Genomic DNA, 16,068 nt, shown 5'->3' on the forward strand with positions numbered 1-16,068 from the left:
AAAAATGTTAATAGAAATAACATTTTTACAAAATTTTGTATAGAAATAAAATTCTCAGAAAATTTTCTATAGAAATAAAATTTTCTGAAAATTTTCTATAGAAATAACACTTTAAAAAAATGTCAATAGAAATAAAATTTTCAGAAAACTTCCTATAAAAATGAAATTTTGACAAAATTTCCTATAGAAATAAAACTTAGACAAAATTTTCTATAGCAATAAAACTTTGCCAAAATTTTCTATAGCAATAAAACTTTGACAAAATTTTCTATAGAAATAAAATCTTTACAAAATTGTCTATAGAAATAAAATGTTGATCAAATTTTCTATAGAATTAAATTTTGACACAATTTTCTATAAAAATATACTGAATGCGTAGCACCGAGAAATAAAATAAATAAAAACACAAGGATTTAGTTTTTCTTTTCAATAATGTTTCAATAAAACGTAATTTTATTGAATTTTTTGGGAGATTAATTTACCTTTTACAAAACAATCGTTGGACGGACGTAATCCAGAAACGAATAATAACAAAAGCTTAGATGCCGCAAGACAGTGATGGCGCGACTCGTTAGAAAAATGTAACGAATTGTGCTGAAAGCACAGAGCTGCATCCAGAGCTTAGGGTACATTTTCTAACGAGGGGGAAATTGTCATTTTACAAGATTTTAAGTCCCCATCTAACGAATAAATTTTGACCTTACGAATTTGAACTTAAACATTCCGCCCGCCTTGCAACATCCAGCTATGTTGTAATTGAAATTCATTAATACATAGACATTACATACAATATTTTAATATCAAAATAAATATAAAATGCGATGTCAGTTTCATTTTCAAATTGAGCAATTTTTTTTTTTTTTATTAGTTCATGTATTCATCTTTTCCAACTTCATTCTTTCTTAACTAAATGCTCGTAGAGCCGTTGACCCGGAGGGTCTGCAGTGTCTGGGTTATTGGCCAGGATGACCTACGACACTTATGGTTGGCATTGACCTGACACTATCCAGCCAAACATCGTTAGCTGCGCCAATGGGAATCCAGGACTCGAAAATATTTGTGTCTTTAGAACCCGTGCGGAGACATCGGGCCCTAGAACCAACCCCACCCCGGAAGGACGGTAAAACCTTGGGTCGGCCAGCTGGAGACACTCGAAATGTTCCCGTATCGTATCTGGAGCCGACGACGATGGGGTGACAACACGGGTCAGGTCTGTTACCCGGGCAGAAAAAACCAATTTACTTTCTGCATTGTGTCGGGAGACAGCAACAAGCGGACAAAATGCGTCTTGCGACGTCATCGCTGAGACAAGCCGTAGGCTGAGAGCTAAACTGCTACAAATCATACTGTACCCCGCACACGGGTCGAGGACAGCTCGGACAGGAATTCGACGATCGGACAAGACAAGCAAGAGGACTATAGTGGGACCAAGCGTGACGATTGGTTGTAGAACCAACATCGGATCAGATAGGGGAGCGGTATTCGTGATACAGTACGCGGACGAGTTAACGGACGAACTTGACTTGGACTTTCTCTTCGACAAGGTTTGAGCGGAAGGACGTTGTTGCTGGTCAAATGAATGTAGCAGCGTATGGTGGCTATCTCCACATTCGCGGCACCTCTCGCGACTATTGCAGGTCGATCGCATGTGAGACCTGCCCAGACAGTTTGAACATACCCGATGCAACACTACAGTGCGCAATCGTTGCTCCAAACGCATGTTCAAAAATTTGCGACACGACCGTAGATTGTGACTTCGCATACACAACACACAGACATTCGAGTGCCCTCTTTTATTCACACCTGAATTCTTTTGGGCAGTCCCCGTAGGGGATGACGATGGTTTGGCTACGTTGGTTGCGGATACGTCAGCAGGAGCCGTATCAGCCCCCGACGGAGGGACAACTTTCTGCGTCGGTACTACCCCTTGTGAAGAGGCGACGACTGGGGTCATCCCGACGTCAGGGACCTGCTCGATGGCTGGTAACGGCTCGCGGAGAACCGGTGCAACATTATTTTCTAAAATCTCTTTTTCCTCATCGGACATCGGGACGTCATCCTCGTAGTCAGGGAGAGTCTTAACAATTTCCCTCATATTTTCCATTGTACTGCGAAAAGAAAGATGACGCTTACTATATGAACGATCGAAAACTATTCGGTCAGTATGACCAATTTTACCACCGGTCGTCTTACAACACCGTTTGCCGTTCTCACGTCTGCAACTCTAACGCGACCGTCAGATCCTGGGTGGACGTCATCCACACGACCTAATTTCCACGATGTAGGAGGCAATTGCTCATCACGAATTACTACCAAGTCCCCTACTTCGATATCACGCTGCGGAAATTTCCATTTATACCTTTTCTGTAAGCCTTTCAAATATTCATCTTTCCACCGTAAGCAGAACTGTTGCGACAGCGCCTTCATTTTCCTAAATCGATGCACCAAATGAAGTGGTGATTCCTCCTCTAACTGTTCAGGAGGCGCCAAGATCGGAGATCCTACCAAAAAATGGCCAGGCGTAAGTGCTACCAATTCTTGAGAACTTTCACTCATTGGGCACAACGGCCTAGAATTTAAACAAGCCTCAATTCTCGAAAGAACAGTCGAAAACTCTTCAAATGTAAATTTGAATCCTGATGCATGTTTCCTAAAATGCGTCTTGAAGCTTTTGACAGCAGCTTCCCAGAGACCACCCATATGTGGCGCCCCGGCAGGGATAAACTGCCAGGAAAGCTGCTGAAACTGGTATGCGGAACACACCTTATCACGTCCTTCTTTAAAAACACATCTCAAATCCTTTTCCATTTCGCGTGAAGCGCCTACAAAATTTGTACCATTATCCGAAAAAATGGTCTTGGGACAACCGCGTCGAGATATAAATCTGTGAAAAGCGGCCAGAAACGTTGTCGTAGACAAGTCTGATGTGGCTTCCAAGTGTATGGCCTTCGTCGAAAAGCATACAAAAACGCAAACATAACCCTTTGTTATCTTACATGCGCGCCCTATAAATGACTTAATTTCGAAAGGCCCCGCAAAATCAACGCCAGTCGTAGTAAACGGTCTGGTAAGTACAGTTCTCTCCGGTGGGAGAGCCGCCATGATCTGCGTACAAGACTTCTTCCTATCCAACAGACACCGTTTACACCGGTTAATAGTCGATCTAATCAAAGATGTTAAACGAGGAATCCAATACTCAATCCGAATAAGACGTAGAACCAACTGGTTCCCTCCGTGAATAGATATGTCGTGAACATATTTCACTAGTAACCTAGCGAATCTACTATTATACGGCACTATAATTGGATGTCGCTCACTATACGACAGGGTAGGACACCTACTCAAACGACCATTCAACCTCATAACCCCCTCCTCATCCAGGAATGGATTCAATGACAACAACGAGCTCCTGGAACCTAACGGTTTCTTTTCCCTCAAACAATAGTACTCATCTGGATAATGAGCCCTTTGAGAAAGAACAGCTAGACGTAATCTCACTGCCTTTAATTCGGTTGCCGTCAACGTCGTGCCGTGATACACATTTCGACTAGCATGTGAATAATGGGTCCTGTGATAAAACCTAAATATATATGCGATGACTCGTAGAGCCCTATCTAACGAAGAAAACCTCTCTAAAATGTCCTCGTAGTTCGTAAAAAATGATGCGTGAGTCCTGACCGCCCGTACCTCAACGTCAGTCTCAAGAGGGGTGAAATCATTTATATCCCACTGAGAACTATCTGAGCAGAGCCACTCTGGTCCATGCCACCAAAGCGACGAAACCGCCAACTCTGCAGGCGACACTCCGCGACTTCCCAAGTCGGCCGGATTGTCCTCAGAGCGAACATGGTACCAATTCTGTCCCCCAGTATTCTCCTGAATCCTACATACGCGATTCGCAACGAAAGTAGACCACGTAGATGGCGTCTTTCGAAGCCAAGAGCGGACGATCGTAGAATCCGTCCAACAATAAACACGGCGAAACTCAATATCTAGCTCCCTGGCTATAGACTTGTAAAGTTCGGAGGCCAAAACTGCCCCACAAAGCTCCAATCGTGGCAAAGATATAGATTTGATGGGGGCTACCTTAGTCTTACAAGATAGCAAATGGGTGAAGATATGTCCCTGCGGCGTAACCACACGAACATATACTACCCCCGCGTATGCTTTTTCCGAGGCGTCGGAAAAAACATGTAATTCTACCTCACAGTCTGTGGAGTAATTGACCCATCGAGGAATAAGAACGTGATTCACATCCTGATAGGTCTCGACAAACTTTCGCCATTGTCGCTCAGTTTGTAACGGAAGAGACTCGTCCCATCCTATCTTATCCAACCAAACCTGTTGCATAATTATCTTCGCCACTATAATAACTGGCCCCAGCCAGCCAACAGGGTCAAATAGCCTAGCTATAGCCGATAAAACCTCTCTCTTCGTAAACCGAGATTTTCGCTCAATCGGTTTCATCTCAAAATAAAATAAGTCCAACTGCGCATTCCACCTAATACCCAACGGTTTCGAACTACTGGCCTCAACAAATGCCAGTAATTTGGCGTCAACCAAATGGTCAGCCGGAAGCGATTCCAAAATGGCTAGCTCATTAGAAGTCCACTTCCTCAGTTCGAACTTTGCCGATGATAATACCCTAATCAATTGATCCCTAGATTCAACAGCAGTATCCACGTTATGGTACCCTGTCAAAACATCATCCACGTACATGCACCTTCGTAGAATATGTGCCGCGTGGGGATATTCATCTTCGGAGTCATCGGCCAATTGCAATAACGTCCGTATGGCTAAATAGGGAGCACAATTCACTCCAAATGTCACGGTCTGCAGCTCATAGTCTTGTACATCTTTTTGTGGGGAGTCCCTAAAGACAATTCGCTGCAGAGAAGTATGGGCCGAATTTACCCTAATTTGGCGGTACATCTGTGTGATGTCGCAATTAAAAACATATCTGAAAAATCTCCACCTCAAAATCAAATGAACCAATTCCAATTGTAATGTGGGTCCCACATAAAGAATGTCGTTCAGACTTTTACCATTTGAGGTCTTATGCGAAGCATTAAAGACAACTCGAAGTTTGGACGTCAATTTGTCCGGATTGATTACCGGGTGGTGTGGCAAATAACACACAGTTTGATCTGCAGGAGAAGTCGACGACACTGGTCTCATATGTTGCAAGTCCAAATATTCTTTAATCACCCCGTCATACATTAATTTTGTTTCAGGCTTTCGTAAAAGCGAAGCCTCACCACGAATAAACTGCTTCAAACAACTTGTCCGCGAATGTCCAAGCAAAACTTGTCCCTTTAATTCGGGTTTTATCGGAAGAGTCACTACGTATCTTCCATCGGAATCCCTATATGTGGTATTCTTAAAATTTTCTTCACAAAATTTATCTGCGGGAGAACAAATTGCCCGTCTTGGTAAGTCCTCTAATTCCCAAAACCGAAGAAGAGTCTTGTCAAGACCATCTTCTTCCATAAATTCAACAGTCGTTGAAAAAACCGTCACATTAGAAGTGGGAAATGAACCAGTAATGAGCCAACCGAAGACTGTCTGTTGAGCAATCAACGATCCTAAAATACCAGACCGAACCCCCTGTAATATAATTCTGGGATACACGTCTGCCCCCAACAATAGATCAACCGGACGACTATCGAACAGATTAGGATCAGCTAAACGTAAATTAGGCAAACGTGACATATAGTTCCGACTCACTTGGAAAGACGGTAAATTCCCAGAAATCTTAGGCAGGACCAACGCAGTCGCCTCTACCAAGACCGATCCATCTATGGGTGACCCTATACTCAGAGGGCAAATACCGCGAGAAGTTATCGAAACCGATTGATTCACGCCCGATATCGAAGACGTCGCACTCGTTATCGAAATCCTAAGCAACTTTTGCATTTTTTCGGTAATAAAGGAGGCTTCCGATGCTGGGTCAATAAGAGCCCGAGCTGGGTACGTCATACCCTGATGAACGATGTTCACCATAGCCGTCCCTAATAGTACCGACCTGTCCTGGGAAACATGAAATACTTGCCTGGCCGAAGTGCCAGACACAATTCCAGACGAAGTGGAAGGCTGCGGATCAATCAAACCGCTAGAATCCGTAGGACGAGCGGCCGAAACTGTCGAGGACGTAGTCGCCACATTCGTAGAATGGTAAGAATCTCGATGAAGCAAAGTATGATGCCTTCCTTGACACTTCTCACAACTGCGAGATGTAGCACAGTTGTTAACGTCATGTCTACGAGATAGACAATTGAAACAACAGCGGTACCGTTTCACAGCAGTCAACCGATCATTCACAGAAAGATTCCTAAATCTCGGACAAACACGAAGATGATGGCTTTGTCGTGGACAAAGAACACACATCTTATCGACGGAATCTCTAGAAGAATGAGAAGTGTATTGCGAATTACGCGACCTAGATGGCGAAGATTTCGGAGCTGCATTCGTAAAATGCGTTCGCCGTTTCCTGCCATCAGTTTTCTTCGAAGCATCGATACCCTTCAAATCGCGGAGACACGTGAGTGTCTGAATCCTTTCCGTAAGAAAACGATCCATGTCCACCCAAGACGACAACGCAGACTTATCACTTATACCCTATTCCCACAAAGTAACACTAATCTTCGGTAGACGTTGCACACACAAAAATATCAAAATCGGATCCCAATCGTTCGTAGGAACGTTATTCACAGCCATCGCCGAAATACATGCGTTTATACCACGTTGCAAGTTCTTCAACCCAGAACTTGTCTCGGTGTCTAAGACCGGAAGGTCAAAAAGAAGCTTCAACTGATTGCTGACTAAAATTCTCAAGTTGTCATAGGTTTCCTTTAACGTCCTCCAAGCTAACTCGAAACTCCTATCAGTGAGAGGAAATCTTCTTACAACTTCACGGGCGTCGCCACTAGTCTTTTTGAGCAAATGACACAAGCGCTCAATATCACTCAGACGGGAATTTTTTATATAAACAGCAGTAAACAAATCCCTAAATGTTGGCCAAGACTGAAAGTCACCATCGAAAACCTCAATATCGCATGGTGGTAAAGCCAAACTATGGACCGCACCATGGTCAACACCTAACAAAAGAGAATTTCCCGATACATCCACATTACCAGAACGAGCAGAAATATCCGCCACATCGGCCTGCTGTATAGGAGTTGACGCCCTAGGAACGGCTTTTAGACCGTCTATTTTCCTTTCGATAGAGGAAACAATACGAATATAGGCATCATAAGTTGCCTCATACTTGCCGTCAGCAGATTCTACCTTTCCCTTATCTGAATCCTCCTGAAGATCGTCTAAACACTCCTCATACCTCTCTTTCACTTTCTCCCAGAGTGATTTCGCCTCTTCGACCTGAGCCCTTAGAGAATAAACATCTAAATTCTCCTCCTTCAAAGAGCTAACCCGTGTCCCAAACTTCACAACCGCATCAGCGGCTCTAATGAATCGCGCGAATGTATTAACTGGCATATTGAAAATAATTTAGCGTCACAAAAATTCACAAAAACTCGTAAAGTATGTGAACACGCACTTATCGACAGCGAAAACTGGCCGAAAAATCAATAAATTTGCACAAAATGCCCAAAAATGCAAAAACAAAAATTTACAAAATTTTTCTTTCAGTGTATCAAATTCTCACACTGCACCGAAATTACCACAAAATTTCTTGAAGTGTAAACAATTGTTCGTAAAACAACCACTTCAAAACTTAAAATCAAAAATTTCAAACAATTTGTAAACTATTGGACTATTTTTCTCTCAGTGTAGAAACAATTAAATTTCGTTCAGTGTACCGAATCACAAAATATTTTCTCCTTGTACAAAAAATAGGCAAATTATTCAAGTTGAATTCAAAAATCTCAAAATTCTACTAAAATCTTCGAACTATTTCTCTCAGTGTATGAATGAATTTACGAAAATTACGCTCAGTGTATCGAAGAATACAGACTGCCGCTAATCTGTATCAAAACGTCACACACGAAAACCAAATGATCAAAAAATTCAACAATTTGTAAGAAATTATAAAAAATGTCTGTAAGACCAAATGTAGGGTGCACGGACTGTAAAATACACCTCTACACTTCCACGCCAAATAATCTCCCCAAAAAAAATTCAAAATCACAAATAATAAAAAATATAGAAATAAAAATATATATACGTAATATATACGATAAAATAAAAATTATACGATCGTACCGGACCGCCTGTAGGGTGCACAGTGACCAAAACGATAATTTTTACTAATGCGCGTAACGCTAATGGGTCATACAACACGATAACCCAAAAAACTCAATTTCAAAAATTTTTATAATTTTCTTCAAAATATTTACAACTCGCGGCCCCGTGAGGGTTAACAAATAAACCAAAGAAACACAGCTCAAAAAAAATATGTATGTATATACGTGTGTGTATCACTGATCATACGTAGGTATGTAATTCAAACGTTGACTGCAGTGACGATTGATGTTTGTTTACAATAGTAATACGACCAACAGAGCCTTTGGAGCAAAGACAATAAACTCTAGGAAGATAGGAAATTAGCTACTGAGGAGATCAAACCATTTACCGTGTTAGTTTCATACTCGAACCAAACGCGTATACGACAAGTATTTACATAGCATTAAAATGCAAATAAAAAGAAATTAAGTGCACGAAATAAATTTCCTTAAAAGGGAAAATGTAATTTTTTTGTTGTTGCCTAAAATGTAACATTGTTTCATTAAGAAAATTAAGATTTTCATTTAAAAACTAAAAACGAAAAACAAATAAAAAAATTACAAACATGTATGGAACTAACATGGTAAATGCAACATTTGGTATGACGCAAGGCAATTTCCTATCTTCCTCAAGTTTATTGTCTTTGCTTTGGAGTCTGCGTGTATTTTGTTATTGTTTTATTTACTTCAAGTTAAAGGCAACGTAATTGCAAATAATGTTTTGAAGTAAATAAGCACTGTCAACGTTTAAATTCACCACACAACACCAATATATACAATAGATTTTTCACTTTTTATTTTGATTATTCTTTCACTTGATAAAATGATATAACAAAACGAAATTAAACAAACGAAAGAAATGTGCGTACGTATGTAGCAACGAATGTGTGTTTTTAGAAATGCAATTTGCCGTCGGCAAAACGAAATAATTGAATCAATGTTGTAAAACGACCGCGGTTTAAATTTAAAACACTCGCGATTTGCTCAATTATTTTAATAAAACACTGACATACGCACCTGTGTGTTGATATATAATTATTTAAATAAATTTTCAATTTAAATTCTCCACAAATATGGCTGCAAACTGGCTGCTTTTTTGTTGTTGCTTCACAATATCAGCACTTTCCTTTGAAAAAAGACAAAACAAAATCCTTTATTAATTGCTGTAAGCAAGTATCCGGCTCGATTGGACCAATGAATGCGTAGCACCGAGAAATAAAATAAATAAAAACACAAGGATTTAGTTTTTCTTTTCAATAATGTTTCAATAAAACGTAATTTTATTGAATTTTTTGGGAGATTAATTTACCTTTTACAAAACAATCGTTGGACGGACGTAATCCAGAAACGAATAATAACAAAAGCTTAGATGCCGCAAGACAGTGATGGCGCGACTCGTTAGAAAAATGTAACGAATTGTGCTGAAAGCACAGAGCTGCATCCAGAGCTTAGGGTACATTTTCTAACGAGGGGGAAATTGTCATTTTACAAGATTTTAAGTCCCCATCTAACGAATAAATTTTGACCTTACGAATTTGAACTTAAACATATACTTTTTATACAATATTCTATAGAAATAAAACTTTGACAAAATTTCCTATAGAAATAAAATTTTGCAAAATTGTCTATAGAAATAAAATTTTAGGAAAAATTTCTATAGAAATAAAATTTGAAAAAATTTTCTATAGAAAAAAAAATTTGAGAAAATTTTCTATAGAAATTAAATCTTCTAAATAAATTTTGAAAAAATCTTCTATAGAAATAAAATTTTCAGAAGATTTTATACAAAAATAAAATTTTCAGAAAATTTTCTATAGAAATAACACTTCGAAAAAATGTCAATAGAAATAAAATTTTGCAAAAATTGTCAATAGAAAGTTTTGAAAAAATTTTCTATAGAAATAAAATTTGACAAAATTTTCTATAGAAAAAAATTTTTTTGAGAAAATTTTCTATAGAAATTAAATTTTCTATTGAAATAAAATTTTGCAAAAAATTTTGTATAGAAATAAAATTTTCTATAGAAATAAAATGTTCAGAAAATTATCTATAGAAATAAAATATTCAGAGAAATAACACTTTGAAAAAATGTCAATAGAAATAAAATTTTGACAAAATTTTCTATTGAAATAAAATTTTGACAAAATTTTCTATAGAAATAAAATTTTCAGAAAATTTTCTATAGAAATAACACTTCGAAAAAAATGTCAAAAAAAATAAAATTTGGCAAAAATTGTCTATAGAAATAAAATTTTGGCAAAATTTGGACAAAATTTTCTATAGAACTAAAATTTGACAAAAATTTCTATAGAAAAAATTTTGAGAAAATTTTCTATAGAAATTAAATTTTCTATTGATATAAAATTTTGACAAAAATCTTCTATAGAAATAAAATTTTCTATAGAAATAAAATGTTTAGAAAATTATCTATAGAAATAAAATTTTCAGAAAATTTTCTATAAAAATAAAACTTTGAAAAAATATCAATAGAAATAAAATTTTGACAAAATTTTCTTTAGAAATAACATTTTGACAAAATTTTCTATAGAAATAAAATTTTGACAAAATTTTCTATAGAAATAAAATTTTGACAAAATTTTCTATAGAAATAAAATTTTGAAAAAATTTTCTATAGAAATTAAATTTTCTATTGAAATAAAATTTTGCAAACAATCTTGTAAAGAAATAAAATTTTCTATAGAAATGAAATGTTCAGAAAATTATCTATAGAAATAAAATATTCAGAGAAATAACACTTTAAAAAAATGTCAATAGAAATAAAATTTTGACAAAATTTTCTATTGAAATAAAATTTTGACAAAATTTTCTATAGAAATAAAATTTTGACAAAAATTTTCAATAGAAATAAAATTTTCAGAAAATTTTCTATAGAAATACAATTTTCAGAAAATTTTCTATAGAAATAATACTTAAAAAAAATGTCAATAGGAATGAAATTTTCAGAAAACTTCCTATAGAAATGAAATTTTGACAACATTTTCTATAGCAATAAAACTTTGACAATATTTTCTATTGAAATAAAATCTTTACAAAATTTTCTATAGAAATAAACTTTTTACACAATTTTCTATAGAAATAAAACTTTGACAAAATTTCCTGTAGAAATAAAATTTTGCAAAAATTGTCTATAGAAATAAAATTTTAGGAAAAATTTCTATTGAAATAAAATTTTGACAAAATTTTCTTAAAAAATAAAATTTGGGCAAAATCTTCTATAGAAATAAAATTTTGCAAAAATTGTCAATAGAAATAAAATTTTGAAAAAATTTTCTATAGAAATAAAATTTGACAAAATTTTCTATAGCAAAAAATTTTGAGAAAATTTTCTATAGAAATTAAATTTTCTATTGAAATAAAATTTCGAAAAAAATCTTCTATAGAAATAAAATTTTCTATAGAAATAAAATGTTCAGAAAATTATCTATAGAAATAAAATTTTCAGAGAAATAACACTTTGAAAAATGTCAAAAAAATAATTTTGACAAAATTTTCTATTGAAATAAAATTTTGACACAATTTTCTATAAAAATAAAATTTTGACAAAATTTTCTATAGAAATAAAATTTTGACAAAATTTTGTATAGAAATAAAATTTTCTATAGAAATAAAATTTGACAAAATTTTCTATAGAAAAAAAATATTTGAGAAAATTTTCGATAGAAATTAAATTTTCTATTGAAATAAAATTTCGAAAAAAAATCTTCTATAGAAATAAAATGTTCAGAAAATTATCTATAGAAATAAAATTTTCAGAGAAATAACACTTTGACAAAATTTTCTATTGAAATAAAATTTGGCAAAATTTTCTATTGAAATAAAATTTTGACAACATTTTCTATTGAAATAAAATTTTGACAAAATTTTCTATAGCACTAAAACTTTGCCAAAATTTTCTACAGCAATAAAGCTTTGACATAATTTTCTATAGAAATAAAATTTTGACACAATTTTCTGTAGAAATAAACTTTTTACAAAATTTTCTAAAGAAATAAAACTTTGACAAAATTTCCTATAGAAATAAAATTTTGCAAAAATTGTCTATGAAAATTTTCTATAGAAATAAAATTTTGACAACATTTTCTATAGAAATAAAATTTTGACGAAATTTTGTATAGAAATAAAATTTTAGGAGATATAGATATAAAATTTTTAAGAAATTTTTCTATAGAAATAACACTGTGAAAAATGTCAATAGAAATAAAATTTTCAGAAAATTGCCTATAGAAATGAAATTTTGACAAAATTTCCTATAGAAGTAAAACCTTGACAAAATTTCCTATAGAAATAAAACTTTGCCAAAATTTTCTATAGCAATAAAACATTGACAAAATTTCCCATAGAAATAAAATGAGAAAATGTTCTATAAAAATAAAATATTGAGAAAGTTTTCTATAGAAATTAAATTTTCTACTGAAATAAAATATTGAAAAAATTTTCTAGAAAATAAAATTTTCAGAAGATTTTATATAGAAATAAAATTTTCAGAAAATTTTCTACAAAAATAAAATTTTGACAAAATTTTCTATAGAAATAAAGATTTGACAACATTTTCTTTAGAAATAAAATTTCGAGAAAAATTTCTATAGGAATAGAATTTCGACAAAATTATCTGTAAAAATAAATTTTGTACAAAATTTTGATTGATTCAGATTGTCGTTTTGTAAACGTGTCGCCATTTCTAACTCTACTTACATTAGTTACAAGATCATGTGACCATTGCCAAATATCGGATTAGGATTAAATTGAAATTATTAACCATACATAAGGTATTGCGATTGTCCTAATGAACACCAGAGGCTAACATCTGGTGTCTCAGTAAATGAGATGAATAAATGAAATTTTAATTAGGTAATTTTGTTCGAGGAGTAAGCTGACGACAGATTTGAAACACATGACAAATACTAATGTAAAAAGCTCATGGAGTAGTAGTTGTGTACAGTTATGAAGGCATCATCATCGTATGGTCTTAGCAATGAGGCATTTAATCACTTGGTCATTAATGATCTTCCGTTTTGCTTGTACTCTAATAATAAAAATTACAACAATTTCAAACAGCATTGCTTTCAGTTCTAAGACTATACCGTATGGTATGATGTGTAATGTAATAAAGGACAATGCTAAATTTATTTCATTTTATTTTTTAATTTATTCCCGCCAAAAACAAAGCGTAGCCAAAAAATAATGAACATTTTCTTTTAGCATCCGAAAGAGTTGCACAATTGGCTCAGAAGCAAAGCTTTTTACACCCTCAAAAAAAATCGCTTCTGTAACATATACCCCAAAACATATTTTTCTTCAAGCATATATAGTTTCAGGATGGGTTCAAACAAAATATTGTTTGTATTGTTCAAACATATTATGTTTCACCTTAGGGCATAAACTGGTAGTAAAAAATTTTAATGAAATTTTCTTTGTGTGGATATATTTTTAAGTCGCTAATTGGTTATTTCCATTATTGTGCTTGCGGCATACTCTCTAGATCTCTCTTTCTAAACACATATATGTTTATAGGCTATTCCTAAATTAAAATATGTTTACATCTAAGCATATTATATTTACAAACATTTTATGTCCCAAACGTAATATGTTCTAACATATTAACATATATGAACCAAACATGTAATGCTAGTTTATGAACATTGTATGCTTGCGCTTAAAAATATTGTGTTAAAAAATCTGAGTTCCAAACATATAATTTTTACATCCAAACATATGGAAAACAATCTTTTTCGTCCGTGTACATGGACTTGTCATAGAGTGAAAATCGTCTGCTTAAATATCAGATGCCTTGAGTTTTCATTAATTTTTTATTAATTCCCCAGATGAGATGCTATTTATGAATTTCGAATTTCATTTTTAGAAAATAAAAAAAAAATAAAAAACAAGCAAGGAAAGTCTAAAGTCGGGCGGGGCCGACTATATTATACCCTGCACCACTTTGTAGATCTAAATTTTCGATACCATATCACATCCGTTAAATATGTTGGGGGCTATATATAAATGTTTGTCCCAAATACATACATTTAAATATCACTCGATCTGGAAGAATTTGATAGACTTCTACAAAATCTATAGACTCAAAATTTTAGTCGGCAAATGCACTAGGGTGGAACACAATGTTAGTAAAAAAATATGGGAAACGTTTAAATCTGAAGCAATTTTAAGGAAACTTCGCAAAAGTTTATTTATGATTTATCGCTCGATATATATGTATTAGAAGTTTATGAAAATTAGAGCCATTTTTACAACTTTTCGACTAAGCAGTGGTGATTTTACAAGGAAAATGTTGGTATTTTGACCATTTTTGTCGAAATCGGAAAAACATATATATGGGAGCTATATCTAAATCTGAACCGATTTCAATCAAATTTGGCACACATAACTATATTACTAATTGTACTCCTAGTGCAAAATTTCAATCAAATTGGGCCAAAACTCTAGCTTTTAGGACCATATTAGTCCATATCGGGCGAAAGATATATATGGGAGCTATATCTAAATCTGAACCGATTTCAATCAAATTTTGCACACATGACTATACTACTAATTGTACTCCTAGTGCAAAATTTTAACCAAATTCGGCTAAAAATCTGGATTCTGAGGCCATATAAGTTCATATCGGGCGAAAGATATATATGGGAGCTATATCTAAATCTGAACCGATTTCAATCAAATTTTGCACACTTGACTATACGACTAAGTGTTATATTTGTACAAAATTTCAAGCAAATCGGTATGAAACTCTGGCTGCTGGGTCCATATTAGTGCATATCGGGCGAAAGATATATATGGGAGCTATATCTAAATCTGAATCGATTTATTCCAAAATCAATAGGGTTCTATTCTGACCCAAATTAGGAACATGTGCCAAATTTGAAGGCGATTGAACTTAAATTGCGACCTAGACTTTGATCACAAAAATGTGTTCACAGACAGACGGACGGATGGACGGACGGACGGACGGACGGACGGACGGACGGACAGACGGACATGGTTATATCGACTCAGGGACCCACCCAGAGCATTATTGTCAAAGACACCATGTGTCTAAAGGGTGATACGGTCAAAATTTGGTCAATATAAACTTGACGTATTTCTTTCAATTTTGCATTTAAAAAACCTGAACACCTCTCATTTTGAAGGTGTGTGTGTGTAGAATGTTGCTCCTATTTTGATTTTGGAATTCACTCTTCAGTTGTCAAAATGCCGTCCAAGCAAGAAGAGCAGCGTAACAAAATTTTGCTCGCGCATCGCGAAAATCCGAGCTACTCGCACGCAAAGCTGGCAAAATCGCTAAAAGTTGTCAAATCAACCGTTACAAACGTAATTAAAGTGTTTGGGGAACGTTTGTCGACAGCCAGGAAGTCTGGATCGGGGGGAAATCGAAAACCGGAAGCCGCTGAGACGACAAAGAGAGTTGCCGGTAGTTGTCGCTTGAAACTACCGGCAACGAGCCGGACTATCGATTTACAAGAAGGTAGTGACTCCAAATCGCGACGATAAACAAAATACGACGGCCAAAGTGCGATCCCGGAGGCTGTACACGACGATGCTGACGAAGTTTGACTGCGTGGTAATGGTCGACGAAACCTACGTCAAAGCCGACTACAAGCAGCTTCCGGGACAGGAGTTTTATACGGCAAACGGAAGGGGAAAGGTAGCAAATATTTTCAAGCACATAAAACTGTCAAAGTTCGCAAAGAAATATCTGGTTTGGCAAGCCATCTGTACCTGTGGCTTGAAAAGCAGCATTTCCATAGCTTCCGGGACTGTCAACCAAGAAATTTACGTGAAAGAGTGTTTGAAT

The 16,068-nt window shown here is 35.0% G+C and overlaps 2 protein-coding genes across 2 annotated transcripts; both read right to left on the reverse strand.

Moving 5' to 3' along the window:
* Window positions 1-412: 412 nt before the first annotated feature.
* Window positions 413-9,781, reverse strand: LOC142233580 (uncharacterized). The gene is made up of 3 exons (XM_075304542.1): window positions 9,550-9,781; window positions 9,258-9,366; window positions 413-2,108 (listed from the first exon to the last, which is right to left on the reverse strand). Exon 3 carries the CDS (start codon window positions 2,102-2,104, stop codon window positions 980-982), a length of 1,125 nt encoding a protein of 374 aa, XP_075160657.1. The 5' UTR covers window positions 2,105-2,108; window positions 9,258-9,366; window positions 9,550-9,781; the 3' UTR covers window positions 413-979.
* Window positions 2,152-6,579, reverse strand: LOC142235911 (uncharacterized). Its single transcript, XM_075307160.1, has one exon. It carries the CDS (start codon window positions 6,577-6,579, stop codon window positions 2,152-2,154), a length of 4,428 nt encoding a protein of 1,475 aa, XP_075163275.1.
* Window positions 9,782-16,068: the final 6,287 nt, after the last annotated feature.

Source organism: Haematobia irritans, chromosome 4 (genome assembly GCF_050003625.1).
Source record: "Haematobia irritans isolate KBUSLIRL chromosome 4, ASM5000362v1, whole genome shotgun sequence".
Classification (NCBI taxonomy): Eukaryota; Metazoa; Arthropoda; class Insecta; order Diptera; family Muscidae; genus Haematobia; species Haematobia irritans.

Coding starts and splice junctions, on each gene's coding strand:
- LOC142233580 (XM_075304542.1), bottom strand. CDS start 2,104: ATGGAAAATATGAGGGAAATTGTTAAGACTCTCCCTGACTACGAGGAT.
- LOC142235911 (XM_075307160.1), bottom strand. CDS start 6,579: ATGGATCGTTTTCTTACGGAAAGGATTCAGACACTCACGTGTCTCCGC.